Below are 15,004 nucleotides of genomic sequence, written 5' to 3'. Positions count from 1 at the left end.
AAAATACATTACACATATGTGTTTAAAAGCGAAAGCAAAAAAGAAAGAAAAAAATCATTAACAACAAATCGCTAACGGGCTGTTCTAAATAATCACCGGGCAGGTACGAAATCCATACAGTCGGAGAAGGTAACCTTTGGCAAGCCTAGTTTTCAGACAAGAGTTGCTTCCTTTTTTATTAAATATTTAATAGCATTCATTCATATATCTAAATAGCATGCCATAACTAAATTTGATCATACGTAATCGCTTTTTTCCAAAATATGAGTGGTTTGTTTTCAATAAAATAATAAACAGTTTATAATTATTATTGCAGGCAGTGCTTTGGACAGCTGTGCGGCGTGAAAGGCCCCATTGGGCCTTTACAACTATTCGAGAAACTGATGCTACCGCCAGTAATCTAGTGGAATAGGCGACTGCGGGTTTATGTTTTTGCCGAACGTTGAGACGGTTATTTTGGGGTTAATAAAATCAAGAGTCGGAGAAACTCAAAAGGGGTCGTGCCGCAGAGGATTAGCGACACATAAAAATATAGTCAATGTTAACTTGACGGAGTTTGACTAATGGAAAGAAGAATTAAGTAGGCTTGGAAGGCCTACTGTTTAGTTAGCTAGCGTGGGACAGTACCGAGGGGCGATGAATTGTAAGCGGCTGTCTGTGGTACCTTAAAGTCGGCTTCGGGCGGCCTCCTAACTCGAGCGTGGACACGTCAGAAAAGTTTTAGTCCTGGTCACTGTCGCTTTTTTTGTACTAGCTGTCTAACTACCTGGTGAAGTTAGACGGAACAACTTAAATTTGCAGAGAAAAAAAGGAAGTTCCACTTTGCTTTTGTACACTGCCCCCAAGTTATAAAATAACTACAAAAAAGTTTTCTGTAGCAGAAAAAAAACTACAAAATCTGTTTTATGCGAGCTCATGGTACCGATTAAGCTAGCTAGTTTGATAACATAGCTTAGCTAGCTAGCGTTAGCCTTCAAACTCAATACATTTGCGGGACACATCGACGGCTAACAATGGGGGAAAATGACAACATGGACTATTTTTATCAGCAAGTATTGCAGAAGGACGTGACCCGACGACTGCAAGTTGGACAAGATATGATAGACTACCTCAACGACCCGCAGCGCTCCCCCGACGTGGAGCAAGACAAACCTCGTTTGGATAAAACTATAGATGAGCTGACGGGATGGGTGAATTCAAGTAATTACAAGGTAAGTCGTTTTGGAGATGTGGCGTTGTTCTCCGCCGAGAGAAGACGTTTTAAAATCTGTATGTAACTAGCAGTGCTTTATTTTGGGTAGTGTGAGGATGTGGATGCAGGACCTGGACTGCGATGTGTTGGCGAGTCATTGATTATTCATGGGACGGTCATTGTTGTGGGTGACCGTCAAAAGATGCCCTGCACCCGTAATCTCATCAAGCAATGCGCGACTGTCGAAACTCGACGCACAACGGCGCACGTTTCACCCGTGTAACACGTTGTTTATTCTTATTTGCACTTAGTTTTGCGATAATGATTGTTTGCACTCTGCTGTGTAGCCAAATGACCGACCTCTCCCATCCACGGAAGTGTTCCGCTTAAGTTGTGCGAAACAGTGACGAATGTTTTTTTTAATCCCTTTCCAAAATAATATTGCATTTGTGAATTTCTGTCGTTTAGAGAGATCAGCAAGCGGGCTCTTGGTGTATTGGGTGCAATCGTCATATCGACCTCGGTGGGGGGAGGGCACAGGTCATTATTCTTTTCTTACTCTCATCCCCTTTCCAAATGTGAATGAGGGCGGTGTGGTTGTAATACAAGGATTTTGGGAAAGTGCCTTCTTGGGAATGACTGCTCAGCTGACATCCGAGTTAATTTAAAAAAAATGAATGACGGCGCCGTTATATTTAGAGTTCCATTAAGATTATCGATTAAGTTTATTTTTACAGTTTTTCGCGCACGAAAGGATATCTGGCCTTGGGTTTTTGCATATAACGTCAGACAGCGATTGATTCTTGTCAGTCAACGCTGGCAAATTGAAGGTAATAATTAGCTACAACCCGTTTAGATGTACAATAGTAAAGAAAATCTTATGGATGTACTTTAGTTCTCCGGAAAATAAAGCGATATGATTCAACCGTGCATCCATCTGTGTCACAGTGGAAGGACTGCTTCCAGTCTTAAAGAATTAGGCTTGGCATTGTGCTCCTGGTGATGCATTACAGAGAACAGTGAAACGCAAAGCATCTCGCAAGTCAGCTCCTAAACATGAAATTGTCAGTGTTAAAAGCACACGTGCTGCATACTAGGGATGTCATGAGATCCGATGCTTGGGTACTAAATCGATGCTAAAACTCTGCAAACATGACAGTACCGCAGGTACCGGTGATGCGGTTCCTCTGAACCTGAGGAGAGCAACATAAACACCTGCAGCATAAACTCCCCTCTCATTAAAAGAATAGCACATTCCTGAAATAAAACGCTTATTACTCTTGAACCATGTGTACTGCATTCATAAACATGGCCTGGTTTGAATCCTGACGGACACGAAAAGTTAAGATATCGAACTGATATCTAACAGCATTACTTGAATAAAAACTTTTACTGTAATATTTTTGCACAGTCATAAATGACTTTGTGGTTTGCTTTATTACACACGTTTTGCATAGCCTGACAATGTTTTTTCAAACTTACTGATCTATGTTGCATTTGTTTTTAAGCTGACTTTGATTTTGCCACAGTTTGTCCAGCTGCCCCAGTCACGAAAACTGTAAATAAATGCCTTACCGCTGTTCATTCTTCTGCTTTCCTTTTCTGGGTAAATGTCCTATTTTTAGAAATCAATTCTGCATGCTTGCAGAGCCTATGTGCAATTTTTTTTCGTTGTATTACTTGAAGGATACCGGCACTGTTTTTGTAATCTGCAGATGTATTTAATAAAGGAGCATTTGCTGAAATACATCGGAGTTGTTTTGTTTTTGCTGTGGTATTGAATTTGGTATCAAGAATGGCAGAATTTTACTGGTATTGGTATCAGCTAATAAATTTCTGCTATTGTGACTTGCTTATTGCATACCGTCAGTAGTAATTTTGTAATCATGGCTGTTGTGAATGGTGACTTGCTCCAGAGGGCCATTACTTGAGGAAAGAGGCAGTTATTGTGGTTTGAAGTCTTGGCTTTTAGTGACCAGAATCTCATTCCAGATGGGAGAGGCGGACAGATACAATGGGAAAGACGTGAAGGGTCAGCCATGATCCTACTTGCTCATTTTTTTGAAACTGGAGTTGTAAAGATCCCAGTGGGAAACATCTCGGCGGATGTCCCTCTCTGCTGACTTGCTGCATTGGAGTCTGGTTCTGTCCTGTTTTGGTAAACCCGAACTGAACAATCAGTCATTATGTGGAACTGGACTCAACGATGGCTGTATGGAATATGAAACTCTGCCTTTAGTTTGTGGAAAGTTGGAATTCATCAGCTTCTGCAGGAACTACTGCCTCTATTGTGCTTTCCTGACAATGTAGTCATTCTTTATTTTAGATTTTGGGAGATTATGGTTCCCTGGAATCTGAATTAATAAACTAGGCTTGCATGATGTGCAGTATAAATATTGATATTTCATGTTAAGCCTAGTTCATACGTCACTTTTCCACATGTGTTTTGTGCGCTTTCGGGCTGTGAGTGGTCGTCTGTGTGGCGTGTCGTGTTCATACTACATTTTGGCTGCGGATGCAGATGGTCGCAGTCGGTGCATGCATACGGCAGTGATATTCCACCAGATTTGCAGGGGGCAGATGTCGTGCGACAAACACAAATACAAGCAGTGTAGTGGGATAGTAAAGTTTTATGAACAGTTTTAATGTTATACAGGCTAAACGTTGAGTAACTACAATCATAAGACATACCACAATATTTTGAAATAATTTTGAACAAATTAGTTAGGAGTCCACCCCCCTTGCCCGCCCGCTTGGCAAATTGTATTACTAAGATTTGAAAATGCTGGAATATTGTTGCTTTTTAAAATACTGTAAACCTTGATATGGTGGCTGGACAGTATGAAAAATTAGGTATACAGGTATCTCCGACCCTCATACAGCTGCCTACCATAACTGCAACTACTACTATTCGTCCTCTTTTGTTATTGACTGTTGATCTGTGAAAGTCCACGTTGCCACTTACTGGAAATACCTAATCAATTGCACATGCTCAGTCGATACGTACAGGCAAGCATGGTTCCCGCTAGACATAAAAATCTGGGCTACACACACATCGATCGCAGTCTTCTGCAGCCAACCCCTGATGATGAAATTTACATCACCTTCCCCTGTCCACAACCAAAAGTGAAGTATGAATTGGCCTTCATGCACATGCAGTTTTCACATCACAGCGACTGTGATAGGCCGTTAGGTTGAGAATAGTTTTGGGTGGTATCTAATTATATACCTGGATGGGAAATGCATATGGTTGTAGGACCAGTTTGCTGCTGGTGTTTGTGGAGTTTGCATTGGGAACCTTCTCAGTTTTCAGGGAGTCAGGCCATGTCTGACAGGGCTTCCTGAGTTCTTGTCTCGTTAGAGAGCTTTTGGGGATCTTTTGGCGAGAGTAAATGTAAAATTGTATTTCATTGCAAAAGCAATGCAGAACAATTTGCACATGCCAGTACACTGCTCCTTTGTCACAGTCTAATGAAATTTTTATGTGTTGCTGTGGTCACAGCATAAAAAACACTAATATATTCAAAATATTGAAAATCGGTCATGGGTGAAACAAATCGAATAGGGATAAAGGCAGTTCCTTTTATTCACGAGAGTTGGTGCCCCTCTAACACTCATGGTTTAGCCTTCTCTCCAGTGAGCAATGCTTTCAAAACGGCTGGGAACCCAGCTCGGGTGAGATGCCTGTAATCTGTGGGATGGATCGAAGTGGTTCTATGACATTCCTCAGTAAGTGTGAGTTCAACTGTGGAACATATAGTGATCATGTAGGGTGATGGACTGGGATTACAGTCAAATCATCTAGGCATGTTTGTATCAGAAATGGGTCAGGTTCCATGCTCATGTCCTCATACTTGTGACAATGTGCTGACGTCTATAATCTATATCTAATTAGATATGTAAAAATGAAACGGGAGATATGTTGAAACTGACACCAGCAGCAACACTCTTCTACAGGCAAACATGCAGCAACACTTGCAAAGAGAGAGAAAATGTCAAATGATAAACCTTGCACAGTTAGAATAACAGCAGCTGTTACCCAGTATTGATCAGACACAATGATGTAATCATGGAATGTGGGGAGTAGTACTTTCTGAGGCGGCACGTGGTATAAAAAGTTTGTCATCCATTGCTTTAGAGGTTTTAGAGTGACATGTTTTTAAATCATAATTAACCCACTGAGCTGTTTTCCGCAGACTAAAAAAACTATCAGCACTGTTATGATCAGCACTCTCCACTCGCCTATCAGGTGGCACGTTTTAACACTGGCAGTTTAGTGCTATCGGCACATAGTTTTGTTCAGGCTTCTACATTTTTTTTTTCTCCAGCAAAAAAAAATTGTGCCCAACTTGGTGCTGCGACGGTGGTGGGGGGGGGGGATTTCAATGTTATTCTTTATCCCAATATTTCCAAGCGAAATATTGCATATTATTTTTTAGACATCGCAAAGCCCTGTCTGTATCAGTGAATACTAGTGATATCTGTGCATCCTCAAATATATCTGTGGGTGGTTAGGGATACCGTAATGTGTGGGAACAGCATGTTTATGCATCCCCTGGTGTTAAGTGAGTCTACTGAACTCAAAAGGACTGTGTCCAATGGGCTCACAGGTTAATCAGGTGAAATGATCACAGATTAGATTTCTCTGTCATATTTTTTGTTTTTGCACTGGAGTATTGCTGTGCGGTCTCGTGTGTGTGTGTGTGTGTGTGGATATCTTGTTGAACGTTTGTGTTTCAGTGACTGAATGTTGGCTAAACCTGCATTTGAGCTCAATTCAGAGACAGGTGCTGCAGGATGTGATGTCATTTCCTGTTACCCGGGGCTAATGGTGCGTTCGATTATCTCTCCAAAGTTGTGAATTCCGAGGCGCGTGACGTCACGTTCGACCAATCTCCCATTCGAGCTACACATCTCGGAACAAACATGGCTGCCTCCACGAACACGCTGTTGTGTGTTGTTGTTGTTGTTGTTGTTGTTTTATATTTCAGCAGATTTGGAGTGAGATTCTTTTTTTCCCAAGAGACAAACAAACAAGAAGCCTGAACTAGTCAAATCACATTAAAAGGGCTACTGCTCTGCCTGCACCTTCTGGAGTTTGCTTTCAAATCAGTGTGACAGAGCAGTTTTTTTCCCAGATCCACCAACCATACATATTTCATGTTACTTTCACTAAGGTGCTTTTCATGTTTTGGCCGAGTTTCTAGCATTAAATGTTTACCGGGTGCTATGCACTGTATTTAAAACGGTAGAGCTCTCCTAAGTGTTGGTTGCTTTACAAAGGAGATTGTTCTGTTATAACATCCCAAAATGCTGTACTGGATAAATGCTGGTGAATCGGAACGTGGTGCGTTTGGAAACTAGTGATTTTGTCCAGGTAATGAAGCATGAGAGATGGGCCCAGCTCTTATGGGAGACATTGTCTGTGGGGTGTCTTTGATCTCCCTCTTTCACTGTCCCCCACACGCGTGCCCTTGTAATCAAACATAGCCGTGCTGTCACCTTGGCTACTCGGTGGAGCACGCAGCTCTCCTTCAGCTTTCTGTCATTGCCTAACCCTGAAACATGGTCTCTCTCCCTCACTCAAATTGTGATGCCCCCCCCGACCCCTCCACTCAGACTGATCTTGTTTGCCCCATGTGTTTGCCACATGCTGTTTAACCCTTTTTGCATGAGTGTCGCGCATGGCAAATCCGTAGCGATAATCCAGCCAGTATACCAGATTATCTGCTTTGTTGGGGGGGGGGGGAGGTGTTTTGTGGCTGTACTCTGGGTGCCAAAGGGAAAAGCAGAGCAGGTACTACAGCATAGGGTGCTGCTTAGACTGCTCCCACCCTTGGTGATCAGGTCTGCACTCTAGCTTTGTCTGGTAGCCCAGGTGGCTGTGTGAATTATGGGATGTCATCTGTTGCTCACATGCATGGCAACTCGCATGCATTAGCACTCGTGTCACCGCTGGGCCCCTGAGTGAGGCCCTTAACCGCCAGTTCCTTGGGGGACCTGCTGACTCTGCTCTCGGTTGCACACTGCTTTGGATAAAAGCATCTGCTAAATGAGAGAAGGTTTAGATGTTTGTGGATCCCGGAAGCCTGTCGGCAGCTGGGCCCGGTCTGGCACATCGGGGGTTCTGTGAGCCGTCAGGATTTCGTGGTTCTCTCAAAGCTGCCTTGGCACAGTGTAGCCTGGCTGCTGAGTCGCATGTAAGTGTTAAATATTAGCCTGGCAGTAATACTCTGGCTCTCTAATTGGTTTGTCCCTTCGCCACCCATACCCCCTCCATCTCCCAGCGTCATGTGGTGTAGAGTAACCTCGTGCTTTAAAACTGTTTTTTTTTTTTTTCTTCTTAAACGCATTCATGCAGACACACAAGTTAATCAAAATATTCCGCCTTTGTTTGCATTGTAATAAGCTTTTTTTTTTTCTTCCACCAACATGACTGGTTTTTGCGGTCGTCTCACACAACACAATACTCCCCTCTCCTTTTACTAAAATTGGTCAAATTTAGCAAGGTTCCTTTCGTGTCGGCAATCAGATGGTTTACAATATGCGTCTGGAATGCAGGGTCCGATCCCGCGCTGCCAGAAATAACATGCAGTACTTCTGTCAGCCTTTTAAATATGACTTAATGATTATTCTGTGAGTGGGACTCTTGCCTCCCTTTACAGCAGTTGAGCGGTTTCTGTGATGCAGCAATGCATCTGGACAGAGACCCTAATTAAAACCTCTGTGCGGAGCTGAATGTAAGCCATAACGCAACTGTGCCGTCTGTTGGAGTCTGGCCATGGCGTCTGCCGGCCAGCTCACAGCTTCGAACGCTGCTGCTTTAGTGTGAAGTCTGAGGCCTCTGGGAGTTGCTGAATGTAGCTGCTGCTCAGTGATGTGGTTGTAGTAGAAGTTTCTCCTTGAGTGATTTGGTGTCAGTTGGAAATCTGTGATCTACTGGCATGTTAAGCCAAGGCGTTATGTGTGAGGGGGTTTCCTCTCTCCTTCAGTGATTTACATATACAGTGGCAGGGAAAAAATGGACCCTCAAACTGTTCCCTTTGTCCTACAAGGCCGCTTGAGTTTGTGGGTGGATTGTGTGGCTGCTGGCTAAGATGCATCCCCAGTTTGTCTGGCTCTGCCAGCTGCATACAGCATTTCCTTAGACAGGTACAGCCCATTAGCATCAGGGTGAGTAAAGCAGCAGCTGTAGCTGTTATGGCATTTGATAGCATGCCTGTTAGGGCAGGGAATGCTGGCAGCTTCTGCATGATCGGTTTGAATCAAAGGGCTATGACAGGGTGTGGCTGTTGTTCGTGTTGGCGTGTCTGACGTCATGGGCACCACTGCCCTTGGCAGCTGCATCTCCGAGGTTATGCATGTCTCCCCCACCAAAGACAAATGGGGCCGGATACTGCTTCTGGTAGAACTTGATGTCTAGATTTTTCTCTTGGATGAAACCCACAGGTGGCCTGCATTATTTGCTTTGGCAGTCTTTGTAAAGAACTAGAGAATCTCTGTGGGAAGTCGGTCTGTGAGCACTGTAGTCAGCTCGGCTGAAGAACCAGCCTCCTGGCCCGTTTTGTCCTTACAGGGTTTATGCAGGCCCAGACACGAAGGTCTCTGTGGCCCAGGTGGGTGCCCGGACCTGCTCTGGGCGTTCAGTGCTGCTTTCTGCGGCTGTGCTGCCAGGAGGCACTGTAGAGTAGAACAAATGAATCTGCGCATCTGTTGATCGGCCGCTCCTCCTTGTTTATAGAGCGCTTGTTTTCCCTGCTTCCCCTGCTAGTCCTTCTCATGTCTGCATACTGCGGCTTTTGCCATATACCGTGTGTGTGTTCATTGTGACCAAACGTGCTGGGGATCTCTAAGGACACTGAAGTATCAAACTTCATCCACGTGATTATTTTTATACTTTGACAGGAGGTATCATTTCTCCTTTGCTAGTCATACAGCTTCTGTGTACAGATAGTTGAGCATGTTTTGTAGAATACTACATGGTTTACACATTCTTATTCAATTTTTATTCAAGTGGTGGGTGAACAAACTCGGAATATGTAAAAGTAAGGGGCCAGTATGCAATGATATTCTGACCTTCAGGGGAATGAAATCATTTGATACACAAATTTCAGACAATCCAGAGTAATTCATAAAGCATCCACTCCCACATTCTGTGATTTTTTTTTTTTATTTTTTTTTTTCTTCCCACAAACTGAACTTGTTCCTCTCCTTGCTTCCAGGTTGCGCTGCTGGGAATCGATATCGTCGGTGCCTTTGTGGGCCGCCTGTCGGACCGCTTCAGGGGCTACTTGGGGACTGGTAAGTTTCGATCTGCTTCTGGGCTGCAGTCGACGAGGGTGTTTAGGAGCAGGTGTATTGCTCTGCTGCCTGGTTGGAGAGTCAATGGCTGTTCAGTTATTTCTTGAGTAATTTCGTTGTAGGTGCGTGTGTGCTTGTATTGCCTGACTGCCCCTTTCCTGTTAGTGGTTGGCTAGAGTGAATTCCGTGAATGTGGGAGCCAGGGGACATGGACGGTAGTCATTAGCGCATTTCGTGTCCTTTATGGTAAAGTACGGAAGATGCTTCCGCAGTATCAGCACCGATGCCCTGGCAGTGGTTCATGGCTGGCCGTGAATGGCGGGGATGCCAGCGCTGCGTCGGCGTGTTGTGTGTCACGTGCTCTGCCTTTGTCAGAGTGATGCTTTACATGCTAACCGGTAGGTTTATTTTCTGTTTAACAAGAACAGAAAGTCAGTTTAATTCCTTCCTGTGCAGGGTTAAGCTTTAGAGTTTCGGGGCTCTTGCAGGGAACTCCCTGGCGCTCCCTTGCTGTAATGAGTCAGAGCTCGCGCATCCTTAGTCAGTCAGTAAAGTGGTGTCCAGGAATTTCCCGTAGAACTATCCTACATGAGTCGCTCTGTTTTTGTTTGCATGTGCTGTTCCCTTCTGAGGGTGACTGCCTGATCTGGCGCTACCCCTCCCCTCCCTGAGTGCCAGGTGTGTCCGTTACGAAGCAGGGTGAAGTGCGGGGATGGCATACGGGGGCGTTGCGGCCGAAGCTATAGTTAGCCTTTTCGTGTTGCAGCCTGGGGGGCCAGGTCAGGGTCACTTCTGTGAGGGTCTCGTAAACCCAGTGGCTGTCCCATTAAAATGTGATCCGTATGTGTGAGCATGCAGCTCGTGTCGCAGTATAGAGAAACACAGGACCTGTTGGAGCCCTGCTGTGGCTGGGACCAGCGGGCGCTAATTCAGGCGTTTCCTCTGGTCCAGTTCGTTGTTATAAAGTCTTATTCAAACTGGCACCATAAGCTCCTGTGAGTCAGTACAGGTACAGCAAGTTCATCTTAATTTTCAAAATGTTTATTCTAACCTAAGCCAAGAATGCTTGGCTCTCTTTTTAAGTTATGTTCCATGATAAATATGCCTCATTTAATAAGTTGCTTTTGTGGCTAATAATGATTAGTAATTATTAGCACATGATTCAAGTCTTTACAATGGCATGACGCTGAGTGAGTCCCCCAGTAATGCTCATGCGCTGCTGTCACTGGTCACACGCTGTACTGCTCCTTAATAACAGTACCTGCATTAGCAAACCAAGCCTTCTATGATGTTTCTCCCTTTTCTAAAAAACGGGTCTCACCAGCCTCCTCAAACTTCATTGCTGAGTCTGTAATACTAAGAAGTATTTTTAGGTGTCGCCTGGATTCTCTCTCTCTCTGCCGCCCCCCTCCTTCTCCCTGTGTCTGCCCCCCTCTCTGTTTGAAAGGCAGTTCAGGCTGGGCTGTGTGGTTCTGCTGGCGTGCCGCTCCTTGGGCTGGTGTCTCCCTTCCTTTCTTGACAGCGTGTCATTTCATTAATGTCATTTCATCTCCAGATTCTTCCTATCTCACAGTTTCCCATTTTCTCTTACATGGGCTAATACATTTGCCACTTGGCTGATCATGCCGAGTCGAGCGCAGCAGCGCCTCAGTGTGGCACTCGGCGTACATGTCCCTCTCGCACCCCCACCCCTTGTTCAGTATTGATTGTGCCGTACCAGGATGGGCTGCTGCTTCCTCCTGTGCATCCCAGTGGGCCTTTTGCAGCTCTTGGTGAGGGAACACAGGGAGGGAATGGCCGACCATTATTCGGCTGTCCAGCCAATAGCATGCGATAGGGTGCCTAGGGGTCTGACTTCTGTCTGTATGCTCCCACCTGCGGGGTTGGGTCTCTCTGCTGTGGGGGCAGGGGGACTGGCTGATGCTGATTTCTCAAGTGTACATCCCCTAGGATAAAAGCGATGTAGCTGGGCCCCGGGACAGTGCTCTCCAGCTCATGTGGTCCCCGCTTGCAGCCCTTTGTGTGCTCCTGCGGGCTGTAGGTGTTTCATATTGCGTATCAACAGTCTGAAGTTGCTAAATGGCCCTTCGGTCGATCTGGCAGCCAGGCAGAGCTGCTCAGAGCCTGTGGTGGCGGCTCAGACGGTCTATGCTGCCGGGTCTCTGCTTCTTGATGTTCCTTTCAGCTCCTAGTGTTGCTGTGCGGGGACTGTATGGGCTGGGGAGCGGTGGGTGTCATGGCACTGTGCAGACGTGGCGGCTTCCTGGGCAGTGATGTCGCCGTTGGCTCATGATTAAAGCCTCTGGTTACACACACTGTGGCTGCTTAGAAGATCCAAGGCTCCTTATTGGCCATGTGCAGCAGGTGACTTGGAATGTTCACCTGGGTGGCCATGCTCTGCTACAGAAGGCCGAACAAGGCGGTGCCAAGCGATACAAGTGCAAGCCGAGGTCTCATTTTGGCAGATGATCGTAATTTAAAATCCTGTCAGAGGGAGTAAATTTGCTTATTTTGAAGTATCACGTGTGTTTGATGCCAAGCTTTGAGGGCGGTGCACAGCTAAAGAAGGGATGTCAGGCTAAAGACTCTCACCCGTGACCCCAGGGGAGAGTCTGTTCTTAACTCACCCTAGAGGAGTATCATTATTTACCGCAGATAAACGTGCACTTCTTACCCCCGCAGTGCTGCCGGCCCTGATTGACAGGTTGGGCGACTCCAAAGACCAGGTCCGGGATCAGGCCCAGGCACTCATCCTCAGGCTGATGGAGGAAACCGCCCCCGTCATGGTAAGTCGGGCTGGGGGTGGGGGCTGCGTCTGCGGGCTGCATCTGCGCGTTCGACCTGCCATCTGTGATGCCACTCAGCGGTGACCTTCTGTCAAACAGGCCGCGTCCTGTGCAGGGAGCATTCTCTTCTCACACCCCCCATTCTCACACCCCCCCCCCCCCCACGGGCCACCGCAGGTCTCCTCTGGTTTTCACATCTCAGAAGACGAGCCCTTTTTATTTATGCCCCTTTGGTCGTGCAGCAGGTGGCACTGTAGAGAAATATGGGGGGGGCTGTGTGGGTGGTTTTTTTCCCTGAGTGACTGCCAGAGGTGAATGCTGGATGGCCTCTCGCACCCTCAGCCTCTGCTGACCCGGTGGCCGGTCCTGCCCGGGTCCGAGTTGTCCAGTCGGAGAGCCGTCTCCAGCAGCCGCTGCTGTCGGATCACTCAGACATGTGGCACCCTCTGCTGGGGACTTTTATTTTGCAGGAAATGTGTACTTGCGTCCCCAGCATTGCAAAGTTTTTTGTTAAATAGTTAAAACTGCTGACCTGTTGTAATTCTGTTTGCGCCGACAGGGCTCTGCATAAATATGGCCTGTACGTTTTGCCTCTGAGGGAGCATAGATTAGCTGGTGTTGCATACAGAAGACAGCAGGGGGCGCTCTGTCTGTCTAACGTTGACCTGCGGCCCCCGCTCTTGTCATAGTTATGTTTCTGAATTATAAATGTCCTCCTTCCGACAGTATGTCTGGGAACGGCTCCTCCCCGGGTTCAAGCACAAGAACTTCCGCAGCCGGGAGGGTGTGTGCCTGTGTTTGAGCGCCACGCTGAACACGTAAGTGTCGCCCCGCACTGAGCGTGTTCCATGTTTACCGCTCGTCCTCGGTAAATGCCTGTGTCGGTCATTCTGCTGGCAGTAATGCACATGACGCTGACTGTTCCCCCTCAGGCACGGCGCCCAGCCCCTGGCCCTCAAAAAGATCGTCCCTTTCCTGTGTACGCTGACTGGTGACCAGAACGCACAGGTGAGTTATTGGGGAGGGTGGGGGACCCCGGCTTGGCTGTGCCACACACACTCATTGTGTGGCTCACCAGGTTAGGACCCTGTCAGTGATCAGAAGGTCACGGGATTAAATCCCACGGTCAGCAGCGTGATTACGCTGTTGGACCCCTGATTAAGGCCCTTAACTTTCCGATACCTCCAGGGACTGGCTGACAATACTTTCTCAAAAATGCACATCGCTTAGTCTGCTGAATAAATATAATGTCACCGCGATGCTGTTTGGGTTCTCTTCCGTCTGTCTGCGCCTGTGAGGTCACTTGTGATGGAAACACGCCTGCTGATTGGCAGCGTTTCAGCTGCCTTAGTGTTTCGCTCTGGGAGATGCCGCTGTGAATCGCTGCCCCCTGTGGGTCACTCTTGGGGCTCTCCATGGGTCCGGGCACCTTTTTCTCGCTGTGCCTGTATGTCCTGCCTTCCTCACTACCACAGAGCCCCACCTACTGATCTGACATGGCCGGTGCTCTGTTCCAGGTTCGAGAGACAGCCACAGTGACGCTGGTGGACGTGTACCGGCACGTCGGGGAGAAAGTGAGAGCAGACCTCAGCAAGAGGGGCCTGACTGCAGCACGGTAAGGGCTAACCTGCGGGTGGAAATGCAGGCCGCCCTCGCTGGACGCCGATCACCCGTCTCGGAGTTATTCTGCCTGCATGTTGTTATTAGTGATGGGTTATGTTCATCCTTATAAGCTTGGCATTATGCACAGGAACATTTTCTGAGGCCTTATTTTAGAGGTGGGCATTTCCTGCAAAGGTTTTGGCCTCTGCATTCTGCCGCAGGAAAAAGCAACACTTAGCTCAGCAGCAGAGTGTCAAAGGTCTTTTTAGAGGGACTTGGCGAGGAGGACGGGGCTGTTTGCCTGGTTGCCTGGGAAACCAGCATAACAGGCTGACGTCACAGGGCTCGGATTCCTCCGGGCCGGAGTTCATTGTTTGTGTGTTTCCATGGCCCCGACGGGACGGTCAGTGTGAAGCAGCCTCGCGTCCCAGTGACACTGCTTCTGAGGTCGCACTGGTCCTGCCCTAATCTCCCTTTGTGGGGCTTTTTGTTAAACTTCGCTCTGAATAATTTCCAGGAAGGAATAAAATCGTTCCGTTTCGGCCCCATGGTCGGGTTAAGGTGGGAAGCAGCTTCTGTTTAATCCCTGTTAAAGCCCCAAGGGCCACACTCTCCTCGGCTCGCTCTCCTGAGCGTCCCACTGTCTGCGCTCTGCTTCCCCCCCCCAGGTAATTCATGCCGGAAGCCCAGTCGGACGTGACTCAGGATGGTGTTTCTCGGTGTCGCTTTGTGCCTGTGTGCTCTCTTCCATGCCGGTTTACCTTTGCTGCGTCTTCCTGTCCTGTCTGTGTGTCTGTCGACAGTGTGCGTCTGTACCCGGCCTGGCGTATTCAGCCGCTCCGTCCCCTGCCTTGAAAGCTGCAGGCTCCCCATGTCACAGCCTCCCTGGATCATGTTATGTGGAATTTGCAGTGTCATTGTAGTGACCTTTTCAGGTCAGAGTATGAATTAGTTCCCTGTAAAAGGGCACTCAGGGTTGACCTTTCTTACTCTGAACGATCTGGGTCTGGAATTTGCCTGTGTGCTATAACACTCCCCCAGCTAAGGAACTTTTTAAGGATATGGGCCATTCGATTACTTGATCTCATACAACCTGTGTTTCCCCAGTGTGAGGATGGCGATG

General features: G+C 47.3%; 1 protein-coding gene across 11 annotated transcripts in view; it reads left to right on the top strand.

Moving 5' to 3' along the window:
• The first annotated feature begins 367 nt into the window (after window positions 1-367).
• The window catches only part of clasp2 (cytoplasmic linker associated protein 2), a 45,638-nt gene continuing 31,001 nt past the window's right edge, over window positions 368-15,004 (top strand). For 8 of the 11 annotated variants that reach the window (XM_048992709.1, XM_048992706.1, XM_048992708.1 and 5 more), the window contains exons 1-6: window positions 368-1,211; window positions 9,415-9,493; window positions 12,176-12,279; window positions 13,006-13,097; window positions 13,212-13,287; window positions 13,797-13,894. In XM_048992709.1, the coding sequence (XP_048848666.1) occupies window positions 1,014-1,211; window positions 9,415-9,493; window positions 12,176-12,279; window positions 13,006-13,097; window positions 13,212-13,287; window positions 13,797-13,894 (647 nt within the window). In that variant the 5' untranslated portion in view covers window positions 368-1,013. The remainder of the gene's footprint in view (window positions 1,212-9,414; window positions 9,494-12,175; window positions 12,280-13,005; window positions 13,098-13,211; window positions 13,288-13,796; window positions 13,895-15,004) is intronic. The other 3 variants (XM_048992712.1, XM_048992710.1, XM_048992711.1) reach the window with 1 other exon arrangement.

The sequence above is a fragment of the Brienomyrus brachyistius genome, chromosome 23 (genome assembly GCF_023856365.1).
Source record: "Brienomyrus brachyistius isolate T26 chromosome 23, BBRACH_0.4, whole genome shotgun sequence".
Lineage (NCBI taxonomy): Eukaryota > Metazoa > Chordata > Actinopteri > Osteoglossiformes > Mormyridae > Brienomyrus > Brienomyrus brachyistius.
Note: the sequence above shows the minus strand (reverse complement) of the source record. Positions and strands in the feature narration are given on the sequence as shown.